The sequence below is a fragment of the Phyllobates terribilis genome, unplaced genomic scaffold, assembly GCF_046119375.1.
Source record: "Phyllobates terribilis strain yellow unplaced genomic scaffold, ASM4611937v1 Scaffold_1__5_contigs__length_1240528914, whole genome shotgun sequence".
Classification (NCBI taxonomy): Eukaryota; Metazoa; Chordata; class Amphibia; order Anura; family Dendrobatidae; genus Phyllobates; species Phyllobates terribilis.
Genome location: NW_027362761.1, coordinates 1,208,638,835 through 1,208,660,927, shown reverse-complemented (window position 1 = coordinate 1,208,660,927; position 22,093 = coordinate 1,208,638,835). Strand labels below are relative to the sequence as shown.

The 22,093-nt window shown below is 42.5% G+C and overlaps 1 protein-coding gene across 1 annotated transcript in view; it reads left to right on the top strand.

Annotated features, from left to right (window-relative positions):
- The window catches only part of EMX1 (empty spiracles homeobox 1), a 126,003-nt gene extending 104,180 nt beyond the window's left edge, over window positions 1-21,823 (top strand). Inside the window, exons 2-3 of the mRNA XM_073657874.1 lie at window positions 11,390-11,574; window positions 21,283-21,823. Coding sequence (XP_073513975.1) covers window positions 11,390-11,574; window positions 21,283-21,450 — 353 coding nt within the window. The 3' untranslated portion in view covers window positions 21,451-21,823. The remainder of the gene's footprint in view (window positions 1-11,389; window positions 11,575-21,282) is intronic.
- Window positions 21,824-22,093: the final 270 nt, after the last annotated feature.

The window sequence follows — 22,093 nt, the reverse complement described above, 5'->3', positions numbered from 1 at the left end:
ACCAGCTGTACATATATAATTATATACAGGAGATGCCCAGGTTATATCAGCTGTGCATATATAATTATATACAGGAGATGCCCAGGTTATACCAGCTGTACATATATAATTATATACAGGAGATGCCCAGGTTATACCAGCTGTACATATATAATTATATACAGGAGATGCCCAGGTTATATCAGCTGTACATATATAATTATATACAGGTGATGCCCAGGTTATACCAGCTGTGCATATATAATTATATACAGGAGATGACCAGGTTATACCAGCTGTACATATATAATTATATACAGGAGATGCCCAGGTTATACCAGCTGTACATATATTATTATATACAGGAGATGCCCAGGTTATACCAGCTGTACATATATAATTATACACAGGAGATGCCCAGGTTATACCAGCTGTGCATATATAATTATATACAGGAGATGCCCAGGTTATACCAGCTGTACATATATAATTATATACAGGAGATGCCCAGGTTATATCAGCTGTACATATATAATTATATACAGGTGATGCCCAGGGTATACCAGCTGTACATATATAATTATATACAGGTGATGCCCAGGTTATACCAGCTGTACATATATAATTATATACAGGAGATGACCAGGTTATACCAGCTGTACATATATTTTTATATACAGGAGATACCCAGGTTATACCAGCTGTACATATATAATTATATACAGGAGATGCCCAGGTTATACCAGCTGTGCATATATAATTATATACAGGAGATGCCCAGGTTATACCAGCTGTGCATATATAATTATATACAGGAGATGCCCAGGTTATACCAGCTGTACATATATAATTATATACAGGAGATGCCCAGGTTATACCAGCTGTACATATATAATTATATACAGGAGATGCCCAGGTTATATCAGCTGTGCATATATAATTATATACAGGAGATGCCCAGGTTATACCAGCTGTACATATATAATTATATACAGGAGATGCCCAGGTTATACCAGCTGTACATATATAATTATATACAGGAGATGACCAGGTTATACCAGCTGTACATATATAATTATATACAGGTGATGCCCAGGTTATACCAGCTGTGCATATATAATTATATACAGGAGATGACCAGGTTATACCAGCTGTACATATATTTTTATATACAGGAGATACCCAGGTTATACCAGCTGTACATATATAATTATATACAGGAGATACCCAGGTTATACCAGATGTACATATATAATTATATACAGGAGATACCCAGGTTATACCAGATGTACATATATTATTATGTACAGGAGATACCCAGGTTATACCAGATGTACATATATAATTATATACAGGAGATACCCAGGTTATACCAGATGTACATATATTATTATATACAGGAGATGCCCAGGTTATACCAGCTGTACATATATAATTATATACAGGTGATGCCCAGGTTATACCAGCTGTGCATATATAATTATATACAGGAGATGACCAGGTTATACCAGCTGTACATATATTTTTATATACAGGAGATACCCAGGTTATACCAGCTGTACATATATAATTATATACAGGAGATACCCAGGTTATACCAGATGTACATATATAATTATATACAGGAGATACCCAGGTTATACCAGATGTACATATATTATTATATACAGGAGATACCCAGGTTATACCAGATGTACATATATAATTATATACAGGAGATACCCAGGTTATACCAGCTGTACATATATAATTATATACAGGTGATGCCCAGGTTATACCAGCTGTGCATATATAATTATATATAGGAGATACCCAGGTTATACCAGATGTACATATATTATTATATACAGAAGATGCCCAGGTTATAGCAGCTGTACATATATAATTATGTACAGGAGATGCCCAGGTTATATCAGCTGTGCATATATAATTATATACAGGAGATGCCCAGGTTATACCAGCTGTACATATATAATTATATACAGGAGATGCCCAGGTTATACCAGCTGTACATATATAATTATATACAGGAGATACCCAGGTTATACCAGCTGTACATATATAATTATATACAGGAGATACCCAGGTTATACCAGATGTACATATATTATTATATACAGGAGATACCCAGGTTATACCAGATGTACATATATAATTATATACAGGAGATACCCAGGTTATACCAGATGTACATATATTATTATATACAGGAGATGCCCTGGTTATACCAGCTGTACATATATAATTATATACAGGTGATGCCCAGGTTATACCAGCTGTGCATATATAATTGTATACAGGAGATGCCCAGGTTATACCAGCTGTACATATATAATTATATACAGGAGATGCCCAGGTTATACCAGCTGTACATATATTTTTATATACAGGAGATACCCAGGTTATACCAGCTGTACATATATAATTATATACAGGAGATACCCAGGTTATACCAGATGTACATATATAATTATATACAGGAGATACCCAGGTTATACCAGCTGTACATATATTATTATATACAGGAGATACCCAGGTTATACCAGATGTACATATATAATTATATACAGGAGATACCCAGGTTATACCAGATGTACATATATTATTATATACAGGAGATGCCCAGGTTATACCAGCTGTACATATATAATTATATACAGGTGATGCCCAGGTTATACCAGCTGTGCATATATAATTATATACAGGAGATGACCAGGTTATACCAGCTGTACATATATTTTTATATACAGGAGATACCCAGGTTATACCAGCTGTACATATATAATTATATACAGGAGATACCCAGGTTATACCAGATGTACATATATAATTATATACAGGAGATACCCAGGTTATACCAGATGTACATATATTATTATATACAGGAGATACCCAGGTTATACCAGATGTACATATATAATTATGTACAGAAGATACCCAGGTTATACCAGATGTACATATATTATTATATACAGGAGATGCCCAGGTTATACCAGCTGTACATATATAATTATATACAGGTGATGCCCAGGTTATACCAGCTGTGCATATATAATTATATACAGGAGATGACCAGGTTATACCAGCTGTACATATATTTTTATATACAGGAGATACCCAGGTTATACCAGCTGTACATATATAATTATATACAGGAGATACCCAGGTTATACCAGATGTACATATATAATTATATACAGGAGATACCCAGGTTATACCAGATGTACATATATTATTATATACAGGAGATGCCCTGGTTATACCAGCTGTACATATATAATTATATACAGGTGATGCCCAGGTTATACCAGCTGTGCATATATAATTATATACAGGAGATGCCCAGGTTATACCAGCTGTACATATATAATTATATACAGGAGATGCCCAGGTTATACCAGCTGTACATATATTTTTATATACAGGAGATACCCAGGTTATACCAGCTGTACATATATAATTATATACAGGAGATACCCAGGTTATACCAGATGTACATATATAATTATATACAGGAGATACCCAGGTTATACCAGCTGTACATATATTATTATATACAGGAGATACCCAGGTTATACCAGATGTACATATATAATTATATACAGGAGATACCCAGGTTATACCAGATGTACATATATTATTATATACAGGAGATGCCCAGGTTATACCAGCTGTACATATATAATTATATACAGGTGATGCCCAGGTTATACCAGCTGTGCATATATAATTATATACAGGAGATGACCAGGTTATACCAGCTGTACATATATTTTTATATACAGGAGATACCCAGGTTATACCAGCTGTACATATATAATTATATACAGGAGATACCCAGGTTATACCGGCTGTACATATATAACTATATACAGGAGATACCCAGGTTATACCAGCTGTACATATATAATTATATACAGGAGATACCCAGGTTATACCAGCTGTACATATATAATTATATACAGGAGATACCCAGGTTATACCAGCTGTACATATATAATTATATACAGGAGATACCCAGGTTATACCAGCTGTACATATATAATTATATACAGGTGATGCCCAGGTTATACCAGCTGTGCATATATAATTATATATAGGAGATACCCAGGTTATACCAGATGTACATATATTATTATATACAGGAGATGCCCAGGTTATACCAGATGTACATATATAATTATATACAGGAGATGCCCAGGTTATACCAGCTGTACATATATAATTATATACAGGAGATGCCCAGGTTATACCAGCTGTACATATATAATTATATACAGGAGATACCCAGGTTATACCAGATGTACATATATTATTATATACAGGAGATGCCCAGGTTATACCAGATGTACATATATTATTATATACAGGAGATGCCCAGGTTATACCAGCTGTACATATATAATTATATACAGGAGATGCCCAGGTTATACCAGCTGTGCATATATAATTATATACAGGAGATGACCAGGTTATACCAGCTGTACATATATTATTATATACAGGAGATGCCCAGGTTATACCAGCTGTACATATATAATTATATACAGGAGATGCCCAGGTTATACCAGCTGTACATATATAATTATATACAGGTGATGCCCAGGTTATACCAGCTGTGCATATATAATTATATACAGGAGATGCCCAGGTTATACCAGCTGTACATATATAATTATATACAGGAGATACCCAGGTTATACCAGCTGTACATATATAATTATATACAGGAGATGACCAGGTTATACCAGCTGTACATATATTATTATATACACGAGATGCCCAGGTTATACCAGATGTACATATATTATTATATACAGGAGATGCCCAGGTTATACCAGCTGTACATATATAATTATATACAGGTGATGCCCAGGTTATACCAGCTGTGCATATATAATTATATACAGGAGATGCCCAGGTTATACCAGCTGTACATATATAATTATATACAGGAGATACCCAGGTTATACCAGCTGTACATATATAATTATATACAGGTGATGCCCAGGTTATACCAGCTGTACATATATAATTATATATAGTAGATACCCAGGTTATACCAGATGTACATATATAATTATATACAGAAGATACCCAGGTTATACCAGATGTACATATATTATTATATACAGGAGATGCCCAGGTTATACCAGATGTACATATATAATTATATACAGGAGATGCCCAGGTTATACCAGATGTACATATATTATTATATACAGGAGATGCCCAGGTTATACCAGCTGTACATATATTATTATATACAGGTGATGCCCAGGTTATACCAGCTGTGCATATATAATTATATACAGGAGATGCCCAGGTTATACCAGCTGTACATATATAATTATATACAGGAGATACCCAGGTTATACCAGCTGTACATATATAATTATATACAGGTGATGCCCAGGTTATACCAGCTGTACATATATAATTATATATAGTAGATACCCAGGTTATACCAGATGTACGTATATAATTATATACAGAAGATACCCAGGTTATACCAGATGTACATATATTATTATATACAGGAGATGCCCAGGTTATACCAGATGTACATATATAATTATATACAGGAGATGCCCAGGTTATACCAGATGTACATATATTATTATATACAGGAGATGCCCAGGTTATAGCAGCATAGTCTGGATGACGTGCTGCTATCACTCCTGTGTCTTCGCTCTTTCCCTGATGTCACCAGTGATCTGGCACACGTCTTCAGTGGGTGTAATATAACTGTGGGCTGAACGTGGAGTAAAATATCTTCAAATATTTCAGTATTTTTATAACTTTGAATGATATTGAAGAAAAATAGCAAAAAGCAGATTTCCTGCCAAGGAGCGGTGTCTTCTGCTGAGCAGTCGGTTCTTAGACACAATAAGGTGCTACTTCCCGTCAACCAAGTTGTCTCCCAGGAGGCAAAGATCTGCTGATCTGGTCACTGACACCTTCTAAACCTGTGTTTATTCGCTCTGGTCAATGACTGTTGTGAATTATGACATCATCTCTGTGATTTGTGCCAATGATGACATCATGTGAGTAACTTACACTACGTTATGACCTCATCTTTACGATATGTGAATTTTGTGTAGTATTTCACCAATGTAATTTCCATGATTAATTTTGACATTATCTGATACAAATCTTATTACTTTTAAGTTGAACGCTTTATAAGTTATGTAGTCACAGAGAGCTTAGATTAGAGCAGGCGTATAGGCTGGGTTTAATTGCTATTGCAGTATTGTATACCGCTGCTGCACCATTAAAACAAAAGACCTTTTCAGGGCTACATATTTTTTTTCCTATTAATTGTGGAAAGTTTGCAGGGATATATTATATACCTAAGTTAAAATGCGCAAGGCATGTGGTAAGGGAAGGGGAAGTGGACGTGCTGCTGATGGTGCACGCAGAGGCAGAGGCCATGAGCCCAGACCAACCCCACCGGGTGATAGCAGCAGAACATAAAGCCAATTCAAATGCTCCTTTGTTATCTGGTGTATTTCCATGCGAACCTTCCCACCCAAAAAAAGAGCATATAGTTCATGGTTTCTTTTTTTTCTTGTCCTCATCCTCCTCCTCCACCATATCAACAGGACCATCATGCGGCCCTTGCTCCAAATTTTTAGAGGGTCATCATGCGGCCTTCGCTCATCACTTTTAGAAGGTAAACAGGCGGCCCTCACTCATAATTTTTGAGTATCATCATGTGGCCTTTACTCATAATTTTTAGAGTGCCCTCATGCAGCCATCGCTCATAATGTTTAGATGGTCACCAGTTGGCCCTCGCTCATAATGTTTAGAGGATAAACGGGATGCCCTCGTTCTAAGTTTTTTCAGGGTGTGTATGATGCCCGCCTTCATAATTTTTACAGTATGTGTATGAGGCCTACCTCTACAATTCTCTTACATATATATATATATATATATATATATATATATATATATTATATATATATACCCACCCCCATACTCCCAGGGGTAAATGTTTTTCAGCCCTTGCACTTCGTGCATAGGCTTTACCAGTCTAGGAGTCTCACTCATTAAAAAGGGAAGAACATGTTTTCTCATGCTCACCTCTACGTGTCTCTCAGCAGGGGCCCTCAGTCAATGGCTTGGGGCCCTTGTGCAAGAAATGTGTCTGGGTCCCTTCCTTTTATGGCGACAAAGCTACAGCTATACAGTATATATATCCACACACACACATATATACCTCTTACATAGCCTCCTTTATTATGTATATTTCCTCCCCTTATTATACAGTGTCCTCTCTTGTTATGTACAGCACTGTCCCTTATTATACAGTGTCCTCTCTTGTTATGTACAGCACCGTCCCTTATTACACAGTGCCCTCTCTTGTTATGTACAGCACCGTCCCTTACATATCGGATAATATAGCGCCCTGTTTTTTATTATATACCGTCCTCTCCTGTTAGATATATAATGCAATGACGGCTGATGGAGCATGGGAAAGCGTCTTTTCTGATGGAGAAGCTGATGGACTGGTTTTCCGGTCAGATGCTGCTACATCAGCCATCATTTTATATCTAACAAGAGACGACTATGTAATAAAAGAGGCTGATAAAAATAACAAGAATACGCTATGTAATGGACAGCACTGTATATAACAGCAGAGGAAGCTATATAATAAGGGACAGCACCATATATAACTAGAGAGGATGGTATGTAATAAGGGAGGGTGTTATACATAATAAAAGAAGAAACTATATAACTAAGGATGGCACTATACAGTGAGGAAAAAAAGTATTTAGTCAGCCACCAATTGTGCAAGTTCTCCCACTTAAAAAGATGAGGTCGGCCTGTAATAAACATTATAGGTCGACCTCAACTATGAGAGACAAAATGAGAAAACAAATCCTGAAAATCACATTGTCTGATTTAGAAAGAATTTTTTTCAAATTTTGGTGGAAAATAATTGGTGACTGACTAAATACTTTTTTAACCCACTGTACATAATAAGTGAGTACACTATATACTAAGGGACTGTGCTATACATAATAAGACTACATTCCTGTATCTGTGTGCAGTGTCGGTGTGCAGCACGCTTTTAATAAACGCATTGAGCATGTCCTATTCTAATCCTCAAAATCGGATCAGAACAAGACATTCTCTGACACTAAAGGTTCTCATTATCAGATCCGTGATTTTCATGGATGTGTGAATGAATCTATAAAACTCTACGAGTCCGTGGACCATCCGATAAAAAGATCTGGCAGCTCACGGACATTTCACACAAATGTGAGAATGGGGCCTAAGGGATTTTACAGATAACATTATCACTCCAAGTCACACAGTGCAGATACAGAATAATATTTACATCCAGGCACTTACCGCTGACGTCTCAATTACAGTCAGTTTCTGCTCCTTCTTCTCCATCTGGTCAGACCTTCATTTCGACATCTCCCAGCCACGACTCGTCTTGTCACAATGATCACCGCAGCCCTAAAAATAACAAGGTCACATATATTGTATGCATGTGCTTCCCCCGCACTGCGCCCCTGAATACAGATATGTACCCCACCATTAATATACTATTAGCCACGCACCAATCAAAATATATCATTGTCCTCTCCCACTTCCATCATTGTCATCTCCCTCACCTCCATCATTGTCCTTTTTCCCACACCAATCATTGTCCTCTCCCCCTCCTCCATCATTGTCCTCTCCCCCACCTCCATCATTGTCATTTCCCCCACCTCCATCATTGTCATTTCCCCCACCTCCATCATTGTCCTGTCCCCCACCTCCATCAATTTTATTTCCCCCACCTCCATCAATGTCATCTCCCCCACCTCCATCATTGTTCTCCCCCACTTCCATCATTGTCGCCTCCCCAACTCCATCATTCATCTCTCCCACCTCCATCAATGTCATCCTCCTCACTCACATCATTGTTCTCCCCCACTTCCATCATTGTCATCTCCCCCACCTCCATCAGTCATCACCCCCACCTCCATCATTGTCCTTTCTCCCACATCCATCATTGCCATCTCCCCCCACCTCCATCATTGTCATCTCCCCCACCTCCATCATTTCTCTCTGTCATCCCCATCATTGTCATCTCCCCCACCTCCATCATAGTCATCTCCACCACCCCTACCATTATTCTCCCCCATCCCCATCATTGTCATTTCCCCCACCTCCATCATTGCTGTCCCCATCCCCATCATTGTAATCTCTCCCACCTCCATCATTGCTCTCCCCCATCCCCATCATTGTCATCTCCCCCACCTCCATCATTGCTCTCCCCCACCTCCTTCATTGTCATCTCCCTCAACTCCATCATTGCTCTCCCCCACCTCCATCATTGTCATCTCCCCCACATCCACCATTGCTCTCCCCCATCCCCATCATCTCCCCCACCTCCATCATTGCTCTCCCCCACCTCCATCATTGTCATCTCTCCCACCTCCATCATTGTCTCCTCCACCTCCATCTTGCTCTCCCCCATCCCCATCATTGTCTCCCCCACCATCCCTCATTGTCCTGGACCTCTCCCCAGTGTATTAGTAAAAAAGGAAACACAAAAACAACAACACTCACCTCTCTGCCCGTTCCCCGCAGCATTGTCATTTCTGACATCTTTCTCCCTGACACAGGCCCGCAGTGCATGCTGATGTCATCAAGCCCCAAACCTGTGTCAAGGAGAAAGTACTGGTCAGGAAGCAGAGGATGGATCCCTCCACTCCTCTGCCATTTTCTCCTGTCAGCAGTTGAGCTGGAGGGATCGCCCCTGCCTGCCGCAGGCGATGAGGGCAATCTGACCATGGGCCATCCGGAGCCTTGGGCTCCGAGAAACAGGCCAGATTGCCCTCTTTATCATCTGCCATGCAAGGGCCCCTCTTCACCTCCGGGCCCCAGTGCAGCTGCACCAGCGGCATGTCCTCCCCTGTCTCCCAGGGTGTATTGCAGTCCCTCCTTCTAATTTTTGGCAGCCCTTGCACTTAGTGCATAGGCTTTATGACTCTAGGAGCCCCACTAGAGAATGCTAGCAGAATGTGTATGATGCCCTCCTTTATGTCTAATACAGGGTGCATCGGAGTCCCTCTTCCTGCTGATTTTTGACAGTTCTTGCATTGTCTACATAGACTTTGTGACTTTTCACACACACCACATGCCCAGATAAGGTAGTAAAATGTTAAAAGTATATTTATGGGTGACTACCGGTGGGTGCAGTATTACTTCCCCCTCTATTATGTCATCTACTGTAGTCATAAGCGATGGGGAAATACGGTGAGAGATGGCCCGGCTATTAAGGGGTGGAGGAGGCGTTTTTTTTTTTTTTTCTTTTTAATTTTGCCTTATATACAAGTCATTGTACAGGAAAGAATGTTTCTTAACAGTCTTTCCAGTAAAAATCCATTTACTCTTCGGGTTTTGTATGTATTATTTTCTGTAAAAGTGGAGTAATACTCTGACAACATTGTTCCCAGTCGGAGATGCTTCCAGGGGTCTTCCCCATGATGTTCTGATTCCATGTGAGCGCGGTTTCCATCCATTTCAGTGATTTTCCTGCCTCCCCCGATAAAACCTCCTGTTAGGGTCTTCTGGAAAAATGCTTGAGTTTCCCATTGACCTCCATTATTCTCGTTACTCGAGTTGAGCCCGTCCGAGCGTGCCACCCGCTCGATTCGAGTACCGAGCACTCGAGCATTTTAGTGCTCGCTCATCACTAGTGGACGACAGTAACAGAACGTGACATATCTTTATGTATTTTATGTTGTCAGCATTTAGAATTCTCCTATTCTTCCTATTTTTACATATTTCCTGGACACTTTTGAGGATTTTTGTATCATCTGAAGGATCAGGGGATCTTCTGCCATGAATGACTTTTATAAATTATGACACTGATCTGTGTAATTATTCAAAATGATGACATCAGATGAACGGATTGTGATTGATGACATCATCTTTCCCATGATTTGTGAGGGGCTGTGAAATAATCTGACATCATTTTAAAGTTTTACCAAATCTCAGGTATTTTAGGTTGTCGGCATTTAGTTATTCCAAGGTTTTATTTATTTCTTTTTTACGTTTTTCCTGCAAACTATGGGGATTTTGCATCATCCCAAAGATCAGGGAAGGTTGTGACATCATGTCAGTGTCATGAATTCACATGACATCACTTTTGTAAATTATGACGTCATCTTTATTAGTGAAAATGAAGACCAAATCTCAGGGTCTTTTTAGGTTGAGGTCACTATGTTTTTTTTGTTTTTTTTTCAACACATTTTATACACTGAGGATTTTGATGGACACCATGTCATCGTCATGTGAAGGTCATAGCATGTTCATTATTCATGAGTGGCACTACGGTAGGACATTCTCCTCCCGGGATCAGGCGACATTCTCATTCTTGTCTTGTATCTTCTTATTCCAGGCAGCGATGTCTCCCAGGAGAGTTTACTACTTCACGGACCCTTTGCCAGGAAGCCCAAACGTATTAGGACAGCGTTCTCCCCTTCGCAGTTGCTCCGGCTGGAGAGGGCCTTCGAAAAGAACCATTATGTGGTGGGAGCAGAAAGGAAACAATTGGCAAGCAGCCTCAGTTTATCAGAAACCCAGGTAGGTGCCATACGTCTACATGTACCCACCAGGTCTCACCCTATAGAGGGCGCTATGGGAATTTGCACATATACAAGAAGGGTTCAGAGACTGGGTAGATGAACCATGGTTGGTGGTGGACAATGGTGAAAGGTATTGGATGACATGGTCATTAAATTGTCAGGAGGGCAGGGATTCAGTATCCTCTCTGCTTTCCACTGCAGCTCAACTCCACCAGATGCAAAGCATCACTACTAAATGTGAAGGAGCCAATATCTCTGCTGCTTGGTTGGAGGAGAGCAGTAGGAGGAAGGTGGGAGGAATGTAGCATGCTGGGCGGCATCCCCTATGGATAGCACTGGTTGCCCATTGGGGCATGTGTTGTTTCTTGTCCTGTTATGACTTCTATGTATATATTGTGCATTGATAGGAAGTCTACGTCCATGGCACAATGCTCTCCTGGTTCTTACAGTGCATGGAAATCCAAGCTGCGGAGCGGAGTACACCACCTATGAGTAATATACGTGCCGAAAACTCCACCATATGTTGCGAGGCACCTATAAATATTTGTTCTCTCCTCCTCCACCCCACAGTGATTTCTTATGCCAGGAATATAAAAAAAAAGAAAAAAAATCATTGTTTTGTCCGCCAGTTTGAGCGCAAAAAGCATTTGCATACGGAGAGGAGGGGTGAGAATATTGGTGGTGGGAGGCGGCCTCTTATTGGTGGAGGCAGTAATGGATATGGAAATGAAGCAGCAGTGAGAGTTTTCGGGATCTTTGCCTTCCAGGGACGATGTCTGTATAAATTAGAATTGCAGACAGAATACGAAATGCCCAAGGTGAACGGAGAACGCCATCCAGTAGATTATTCACCTAGAATAGTAGGAGAGCAGACGAGCAGACGGCCCGGCTAATAGAACCGGAAACCACCACAAGGCGACCAGGCTACAAAGATAAAAGACTACCAGGCTACTAGGATGCCAAGATAAAGGGCTACAAGGCTACATGATTACCAGGCTACTAGCATGCCATGATAAAAGGCTACATGACTACTAGGCTACTAGGATGCCATGATAAAAGGCTACCAGGTGACAAATCTAAAGGACTTCCAGGCTACATGATAATGGTCTGCCAGGCTACATAACTACCAGGCTACTAGAATATCATATCATGATAAAGGGCTACAAGGCTACATGACTACCAGGCTATTAGGCTACCATGATAAAGGGCTACCAGGTTACAAAGCAAAAGGACTACTAGGTTACATGATAAAGGGCTACTAGACTACATGACTACCAGGCTACTAGAATACCATGATAAAGGGCTATCAGGCTATATGACTACCAGAATACTAGAATATCATGATAAGCGCGTGCCAGGTTACAAAGCCAAAGGACTACCAGTCTACATGTTAAAGGTCTATTGACTAACAGGCTACTAGGATACCATGATAAAAGGTTACCAGGCGACAAAGCTAAAAAACTTCTAGGCTACATGATAAAGGACTTCCAGGCTACATGGTAAAGGGCTACCAGGCTACATGACTACCAGACTACTAGAGTATCACGATAAACGGCTACCAGAGCACAAAGCCAAATAATATAATATGATAAAGGGCTTCTAGGATATCATGATAAAGGGCTACCAAGCTAAAAGTTTACAAAAAATAATAGACTGCCAGACTACTGAGCTACAAAGCTAGAAAAATATCAGGCTAATGTATTGTAAAGGTTACAGTTTGGTAGGCTACTGGGCTAATAGTTTACTAACCTAAATGATTACCAGACTATCTAGTTTTTAGACTATCAGGCTCCTGAACTACCAAAATATTAGTCTACAAAGCTGAAACATCAAAACGAAATTATCAGAGTGCAAAATTATAGGCCACAAGCAAACAGATTACTAGGGTGCAACATTACTAAAGTGCCAGATTACCAGTGTTCTATAATACCAGGTTCTAAACTACAAGGCTATCAGACTAATAGATCACCAAACTATTACATATCATGAGTCTGGACTTACTAAAGTCAACTAGTGACTAGTCTTCCATGGTTGTAGACTACGGGAAAGCTAGGTGACCTCACTAATTGACTGCTAACTTCCAAGTTGTGTGGTGGACAGACTGCCGGGCTACTCATCTCCAAATATACTTGACTACAAGTCTAGTAGACTCCTGGGCGGCTATTCTTCTGGGCTTCTAGGCTCGCTGACGCGTCCTGATTCCCACAGCCCTTAGAAAACACAGGAGGGCAAAAACCGAGGTGTTGTGTAGACCCCAGTCTGATTTTTGCTATGGGGTCCTCTCTTACCATGTGTTTGTGTCAGTGCCTAACCAGTATTATCGGGGTAGAGAGGCTCTGAGATGTCTATGTTTCTGGGTGGGCTTGGTCCATGGTATATGTGACCAGGAGGAGACACACCAGATACATCTGCAGATCTGGAAATAATTGATGGAGGAACTGGTTATACCCAACCTCAGAGTACCGACACAGACTGAAGGGAATGCCCTTACCAGACCAGTTATACCAGACTCATGGCTGGTGGTATGGTGGGATACTAGACCAGGTGGCTGGTAGTGTGGTGGAATACTAGACCGGGCATCTGGTAGTATGGTGGAATACTAGACCGGGCATCTGGTAGTGTGGTGGAATACTAGACCGGGCATCTGGTAGCATGGAGGAATACTAGACTGGCTAGTTGGTAGTATGGTGGAATAGTTGACCGGGTGGCTAGTAGCATGGTGGAACAGTAGACTGGGTGGCTGGTAGTATAGAGGAATAGTAGACCGGGTGGCTGGTAGTATGGTGGAATACTAGATCAGGTAGCTGGTAGTATGGTGGAATATTAGACTGGGCGGCTGGTAGTATGGTGGTATAGTAGACTGGGCATCTGGTAGTATGACAGAATACTAGACCTGGAGGCTGGTAGTATGGTGGAGTACTAGACTGGGTGGCTGGAAGTATGGTGGAATACTAGACTGGGAAATTGGTAGTATGGTGGAATACTAGACTGGGCAGTTGGTAGTATGGTGGAATACTAGACAGTGTGGTTGGTAGTATGGTGGAATAGTAGACCAGGTGTCTGGTAGTATGGTGGAATACTAGACTGGGTGGCTGGTAGCATGGTGGAAGAGTAGACTGGGCATCTGGTAGTATGACAGAATGCTAGACCTGGAGGCTGGTAGTATGGTGGAGTACTAGACTGGGCAGATGGTAGTATGGTGGAATACTAGACTGGACAGTTGGTAGTATGGTGGAATACTAGACCGTGTGGTTGGTAGTATGGTGGAATAATAAACTGGGTGGCTGGTAGTATGGTGAAATACTAGACCAGGCAGCTGGTAGTGTGGTGGAATAGTAGACTCTGCATCTGGTAGTATGACATAATACTAGACCTGGAGGCTGGTAGTATGGTGGAATACTAGACTGGGTTGGCTATTAGTATGGTGGAATACTAGACTGGGCAGTTGGTAGTATGGTGGAATAATAGACTGGGCAGCTGGTAGTATGTTGGAACAGTAGACCGGGTGGCTGCTACTATGGTGGAATAGTAGACCGGGTGGCTGCTACTATGGTGGAATAGTAGACCGGGTGGCTGGTAGTATCGTGGAATACTAGACCGTGTGGTTGGTAGTATGGTGGAATACTATACTGGGGGGCTGGTAGTATGGTGGAATACTAGACTGGGCAGTTGGTAGTATGGTGAAATACTAGACTGGGCAGTTGGTAGTATGGTGGAATAGTACACCGGGTGGCTGGTAGCATCGTGGAATAGTAGACCGGGTGTCTGGTAGTATCATGAAATACTAGACCATGTGGTTGGTAGTATGGTGGAATAGTAGACTGAGCATCTGGTAGTATCACAGAATACTAGACCTGGAGGCTGGTAGTATGGTGGAATAGTAGACTGGGTGGCTGGTAGTATAGTGGAATAGTAGACCGGGTGGCTGGTAGTATGGTGGAATAGTAGACCGGTTGGCTGGTAGTATGGTGGAATAGTAGACCGGGTGGCAGGTAGTAGGGTAGACTGAGCAACTGGTAGTATCACAGAATACTAGATCTGGAGGCTGGTAGTATGGTGGAATAGTAGACCGGGTGGCTGGTAGTATGGTGGAATAGTAGACCGGGTGGCTGGTAGTATGGTGGAATAGTAGACCGGGTGGCTGGTAGTATGGTGGAATAGTAGACCGGGTGGCTGGTAGTATGGTGGAATAGTAGACCGGGTGGCTGGTAGTATGGTGGAATAGTAGACCAGGTGGCTGGTAGTATGGTGGAATAGTAGACCGGGTGGCTGGTAGTATGGTGGAATAGTAGACCGGGTGGCTGGTAGTATGGTGGAATAGTAGACCGGGTGGCTGGTAGTATGGTGGAATAGTAGACCGGGTGGCTGGTAGTATGGTGGAATAGTAGACCGGGTGGCTGGTAGTATGGTGGAATAGTAGACCGGGTGGCTGGTAGTATGGTGAAATAGTAGACCGGATGGCTGGTAGTATGGTGGAATAGTAGACCGGGTGGCTGGTAGTATGGTGGAATAGTAGACCGGGTGGCTGGTAGTATGGTGGAATAGTAGACCGGGTGGCTGGTAGTATGGTGGAATAGTAGACCGGGTGGCTGGTAGTATGGTGGAATAGTAGACCGGGTGGCTGGTAGTATGGTGGAATAGTAGACCGGGTGGCTGGTAGTATGGTGGAATAGTAGACCGGGTGGCTGGTAGTATGGTGGAATAGTAGACCGGGTGGCTGGTAGTATGGTGGAATAGTAGACCGGATGGCTGGTAGTATGGTGGAATAGTAGACCGGGTGGCTGGTAGTATGGTGGAATAGTAGACCGGGTGGCTGGTAGTATGGTGGAATAGTAGACCGGGTGGCTGGTAGTATGGTGGAATAGTAGACCGGGTGGCTGGTAGTATGGTGGAATAGTAGACCGGGTGGCTGGTAGTATGGTGGAATAGTAGACCGGGTGGCTGGTAGTATGGTGGAATAGTAGACCGGGTGGCTGGTAGTATGGTGGAATAGTAGACCGGGTAGCTGGTAGTATGGTGGAATAGTAGACCGGGTGGCTGGTAGTATGGTGGAATAGTAGACCGGGTGGCTGGTAGTATGGTGGAATAGTAGACCGGGTGGCTGGTAGTATGGTGGAATAGTAGACCGGATGGCTGGTAGTATGGTGGAATAGTAGACCGGGTGGCTGGTAGTATGGTGGAATAGTAGACCGGGTGGCTGGTAGTATGGTGGAATAGTAGACCGGGTGGCTGGTAGTATGGTGGAATAGTAGACCGGGTGGCTGGTAGTATGGTGGAATAGTAGACCGGGTGGCTGGTAGTATGGTGGAATAGTAGACCGGATGGCTGGTAGTATTGTGGAATAGTAGACCGGGTGGCTGGTAGTATGGTGGAATAGTAGACCGGATGGCTGGTAGTATGGTGGAATAGTAGACCGGGTGGCTGGTAGTATGGTGGAATAGTAGACCGGGTGGCTGGTAGTATGGTGGAATAGTAGACCGGGTGGCTGGTAGTATGGTGGAATAGTAGACCGGGTGGCTGGTAGTATGGTGGAATAGTAGACCGGGTGGCTGGTAGTATGGTGGAATAGTAGACCGGGTGGCTGGTAGTATGGTGGAATAGTAGACCGGGTGGCTGGTAGTATGGTGGAATAGTAGACCGGATGGCTGGTAGTATGGTGGAATAGTAGACCGGGTGGCTGGTAGTATGGTGGAATAGTAGACCGGATGGCTGGTAGTATTGTGTGCTTTTGAACTGTGAACAATTCTGTTGGAGCAGAAATTCCATCTTATCCCCTGAGACATGAGAATAAAAGTAAATGGAAATCCTCCCTGAATAGTCCCCCTGGTATAACGGTGAAATGTGTACTATATGGCACTGCTACAACTGAGGAGCACGCTTACTCTGTTTTTTTTTTTCAGGAAATCTCATAGAATAGAGAGAGTCATGCATAACTGTCCTCTCCATTTACACTGGGGCCACATTTGACTGTAATTTTCCAAGGTGGGAATACCCCTCTACAACAATTCTTCTGTCTTCATGATGGTAGAATATTGTTGACAAGTGCAGATGAGCTGTCGAAAGCAAACTTTTTTTTAGCCCAGGGAAAGAGTGTTCTGGTGAATGTTCATTCAGCCAATCAATGGCCAGTGTAAAAGTGCTTTTTCCAAATCATAGTTGAGGTGTGAAGACCAAAGTCCTTATCTTTGGAGATCTGACCCAAAACATCTTTAAAGACTTTATTGTATCCATAATTGTTACCACTTCTAAGGTAAAACAGACCCAACACAATGTACACACGTGTCAATCACGAAACGGGGTCTCCTCTCCGGATAGAATAGGGGCTCAGGTGAAGCTGCAGGGCTTCCCCTGCTCCTGCCCACTCATTGTGAAAGCCTGTGAGTCCTGCTTCCCCTAGCCCCTGGCCATTATTAGTGAAAGCCTGTGAGTCCTGCTTCCCCTAGCCCCTGGCCATTATTAGTGAAAGCCTGTGAGTCTTGCTTCCCCTAGCCACTGGCCATAATTAGTGAAAGCCTGTGAGTCTTGCTTCCCCTAGCCCCTGGCCATAATTAGTGAAAGCCTGTGAGTCTTGCTTTTCCTGCTTACATGTAATGATTGACATTTCTTACTGAATGGGCACAAAGCTTTTTTTGTGAGTGGTCAGTAGGAAGACTCACAGGCTCTCTCTGTGAGTGGGGGGAGAAGGACTCACAGGCTTTCTCTGAGTGGGAGGAGAAGAACTTAAAGGCTTCCTCTATGAGTGGGAGGAGAAGGACTTACAGTTTTTTTTATGAGTGGATGGGGGAGACAACAGGCTTAATTTATGAGTGTGAGGGGAAGTAGAACTCAAAGGCTTTCTCTATAGGGACAGTTGAAGCAGGACAAGCAGACTTTCTATGTGTGTGGGTGGAGGAAGCAGGACTCAGGTTTTCTATATGAGTGCGCAAAGGAAGCAGGACTCACAGGTATTTTCTATGAGTGGGCAGATGAAGCAGAATTCACAGGCTTCCTCTATGAGTGGGCAGAGGAAGCAGGACTCACAGGCTTTCTTTTTGAGTGGATGTGGGAGACATGACTCACAGACTTTACCGATGAATAAGAGAAGGAAGCAGGAATCACATTTTTTTTCTATGAGTGGGAGAATGAAGCAAGGCTTACAGCCTTTCTCTGAGTGGGGAGGAAGAAATGGGACTCACAGGCTTTCTCTATGAGTGGGAGGAGTAAGCAGGACTCACAGGCTTTCTCTATAAGTGGGAGGAGAAACAGGACTCACAGGCTTTCTCTATGAGTGGAGGAAGCAGGACTCATTCTTTCTATAAGAGTGGGCAGAGGAAGCATGACTCACAGGCTTTCTCTATGAGTGGGAGGAGGAAGTAGGACTCACAGGCTTTCTTTATGAGTGGGTGGGGAAGACATGACTGACAAGCTTTATCTATAAATGAGAGAAGGAAGCAGGAGTCACAGGCTTTTTCTATGAGTGGGAGAAGAAAGCAGGACTCACAGGCTTTCTCTATGAGTAGGTGGAGGAAGAAGGACTCACAGGATTTCTCTATGAGTGAGAGGATGAAGTAGGACTCACAGGCTTTCTCTATGAGTGAGAGGAGGAAGTAGGGCTCACAGGCTTTCTCTATGAGTGAGGGGAGGAAGTAGGACTCACAAGCTTTCTCTATGAGTGAGAGGAAGAAGTAAGACTCACAGGCTTTCTCTATGAGTGTGAGAAGTAAGCAGGACTTACATGTTTTCTCTATGAGTGGGAGGAGGAAGCAGGACTCACAAGCTTTCTATGAGTGGGCAGGGCATGCAAGACTCACAGGCTTTATGAGTGGGAAGAGGAAGCAGGACTCACAGGCTTTATCAGCAGGAGGAGGAAGTAGGACTCACAGGCTTTCTTTATGAGTGGGAGGAGGAAGCAGGACTCACAGGCTTTCTCTATGAGTGGGAGAAGGAAGCAGGACTCACAGGCTTTCTCTATGAGTAGGTGGAGGAAGAAGGACTCACAGGATTTCTCTATGAGTGGGAGGAGGAAGCAGGACTCAAGCTTTCTATGAGTGGGCAGTGCATGCAAGACTCACAGGCTTTCTTTATGAGTGGGAGGAGGATGCAGGACTCACAGGCTTTCTCTATGAGTGCGAGGAGCAAGCAGGACTCACAGGCTTTCTCTATCAGCAGGAGGAGGAAGTAGGACTCACAGGCTTTCTTTATGAGTGGGAGGAGGAAGCAGGACTCACAGGCTTTCTCTATGAGTGGGAGGAGGAAGCAGGACTCACAGGCTTTCTCTATCAGCAGGAGGAGGAAGTAGGACTCACAGGCTTTCTCTATGAGTCAGCGGAGGAAGCAGGACTCACAGGCTTTCTCTATCAGCAGGAGGAGGAAGTAGGACTCACAGGCTTTCTCTGAGTAGGAGGATTAAGAAGTACTCACAGGTTTTCTCTGAGTGGGAGGAGGAAGCAGAACTCACAAGCTTTCTATGAGTGGGAGGAGGAAGCAGGACTCACAAGCTTTCTAAGAATGGGGAGGGAAGCGAGACTCACAGGCTTTCTCTATGAGTGTGAGGATGAAGCAGGGTTCGCAGGCTTTCTCTGAGTCCTGCTAGAATTTGATCTGCTTTATATAAGCGATTCCAGACTCAGACCAGGAAAAGACATACGTATGCCTGAACTCAGCATTTCCCCCACTTTCCTGTGCCAGGAGAACATAGAAGACCTGAGACATCTGCTGATAGTATTAGAGCAGACCAGTGCTGGGCGCGTTCTTCAGACACTTTCCTGGTCTAGTACTTGGACACAGAGTAGATTGCGGGTGGAGTGCTCCTTTCTGCAATGTGACCTGTTGCTCGGGTGGCCTCGGCGCGTCTCGTCTCTAGTCTGACTGATGATGATGATGATGATCTCGCACTCTTGCATGTTAAAATTGGAGTATTAAATATGCAGTTTGCATTTTCACATTCCCATGGATTGTGGCCAAATGAGAGTTTGCTGCTCACACTGAATATCTTGGAATTAGTCAGTGTGTATAACTGCCATCACGCTGAGTTCTCACCCAGTCGATTCTGCTTGAAATATATGTTATTTTTTTTTTCATTCACACATATGATAATCTGTATCCCCCCCCCACACCCAATTTTTATTTCTTGGTCCACTTCATACTGCAGCCAGATGCATTATCATCATCGATCAATGGGATACATAGAAGTCAGACACAAGTCTTCAGCAAAATTCTGTAAAAATACTACAAAGGGTTAATAATGAATTATTTCTTGTTTCAAAAAGTCAACAAAAATATTCTTAAATCCATAAAAAAATCACTTGGGGGGGCTCGGACAATCTCATTCATTTGTATATAAAAAAAAAAAAGTCAAAGAGTAATAAAAAAGTTACAAAATAATCATACATGTAGATTATTAACACATTAGAGATGGTCTACACCTTCCATTAACTCAATATTGGCGAATAATTAAACAACCCCACTCCGCAAAGAGTATTCATCCCTGGGAGGCCATGAATGAGTTAACTAATAACATATCATTTTCTATTACAAACTGATAGATTGCATCCGACCGGTTACAATAAATAATCATTACATTACAAATTACATGTGCATAAATGACACCGCCACTCACTGCAATTCTTGAAATTAAACCGATTTAATGAGTAAAATGTAAAAATAATAATTTTTAGTAGTTTTTCAACTTTCTTCCATTAATTGTGATCTTGCCTCTTTTTGACAGGTGAAGGTCTGGTTCCAGAACAGGAGAACCAAGTACAAGAGGCAGAAGCTGGAGGAGGAAGGTCCGGACTCCGATCAGAAGAAGAAAGGTTCTCATCACATCAACAGATGGAGACTGGCCACCAAGCAGCCCAACGGGGAGGACATCGATGTCACATCCAACGATTAGACGCCAGGACCCCCGAGGCCACACAAGACTTTACTGCATCTCACAATGATAGACTGAGCGGTGACCACCGAGTGCCACCATTATGGGCTCCTGGAACCGAGGGAGTAACGGACGCCATGGGCCCGGCATGGTGGTGAGGCCACTCGGCTCCGGTCCAGGCTGGTTTCGCCATAGATTTTTATTAGCCATCACAAATCATGACCATGGATGGAATGGGCGTTCAAGAAAAAAAATTCTCTTTTTTTTGTTTTCTTTTATCTGCCCCCCAACCCCTTAATTTTTTTATTTATTTTCTTTATCTGATAAAGGAAAGACACTGTAGCTATTACCAATTTAGTGTGTAAATGTGTGTTAATAAAAATAATATCAAAAACATGGGTCTGTCTGACATCATCTGAGACCTCGAAGAGTAAAATGATCTCATCTCAAGAGTGCCATACACACGCACGCTCAGCCCACCTCAGCGTGCATGGATCCTGAATGTGAAGACAGTATAGGAAGCAAAGGATTGGGCATATTAAATCCAACATACACATAGGACGGTCAGACGGTTCCTCCAAAATAGTCACATGGGACGGTCAGACGGTTCCCCCAAAATAGTCACATGGGACAGGCAGACGGTTGCCCCAAAATAGTCACATGG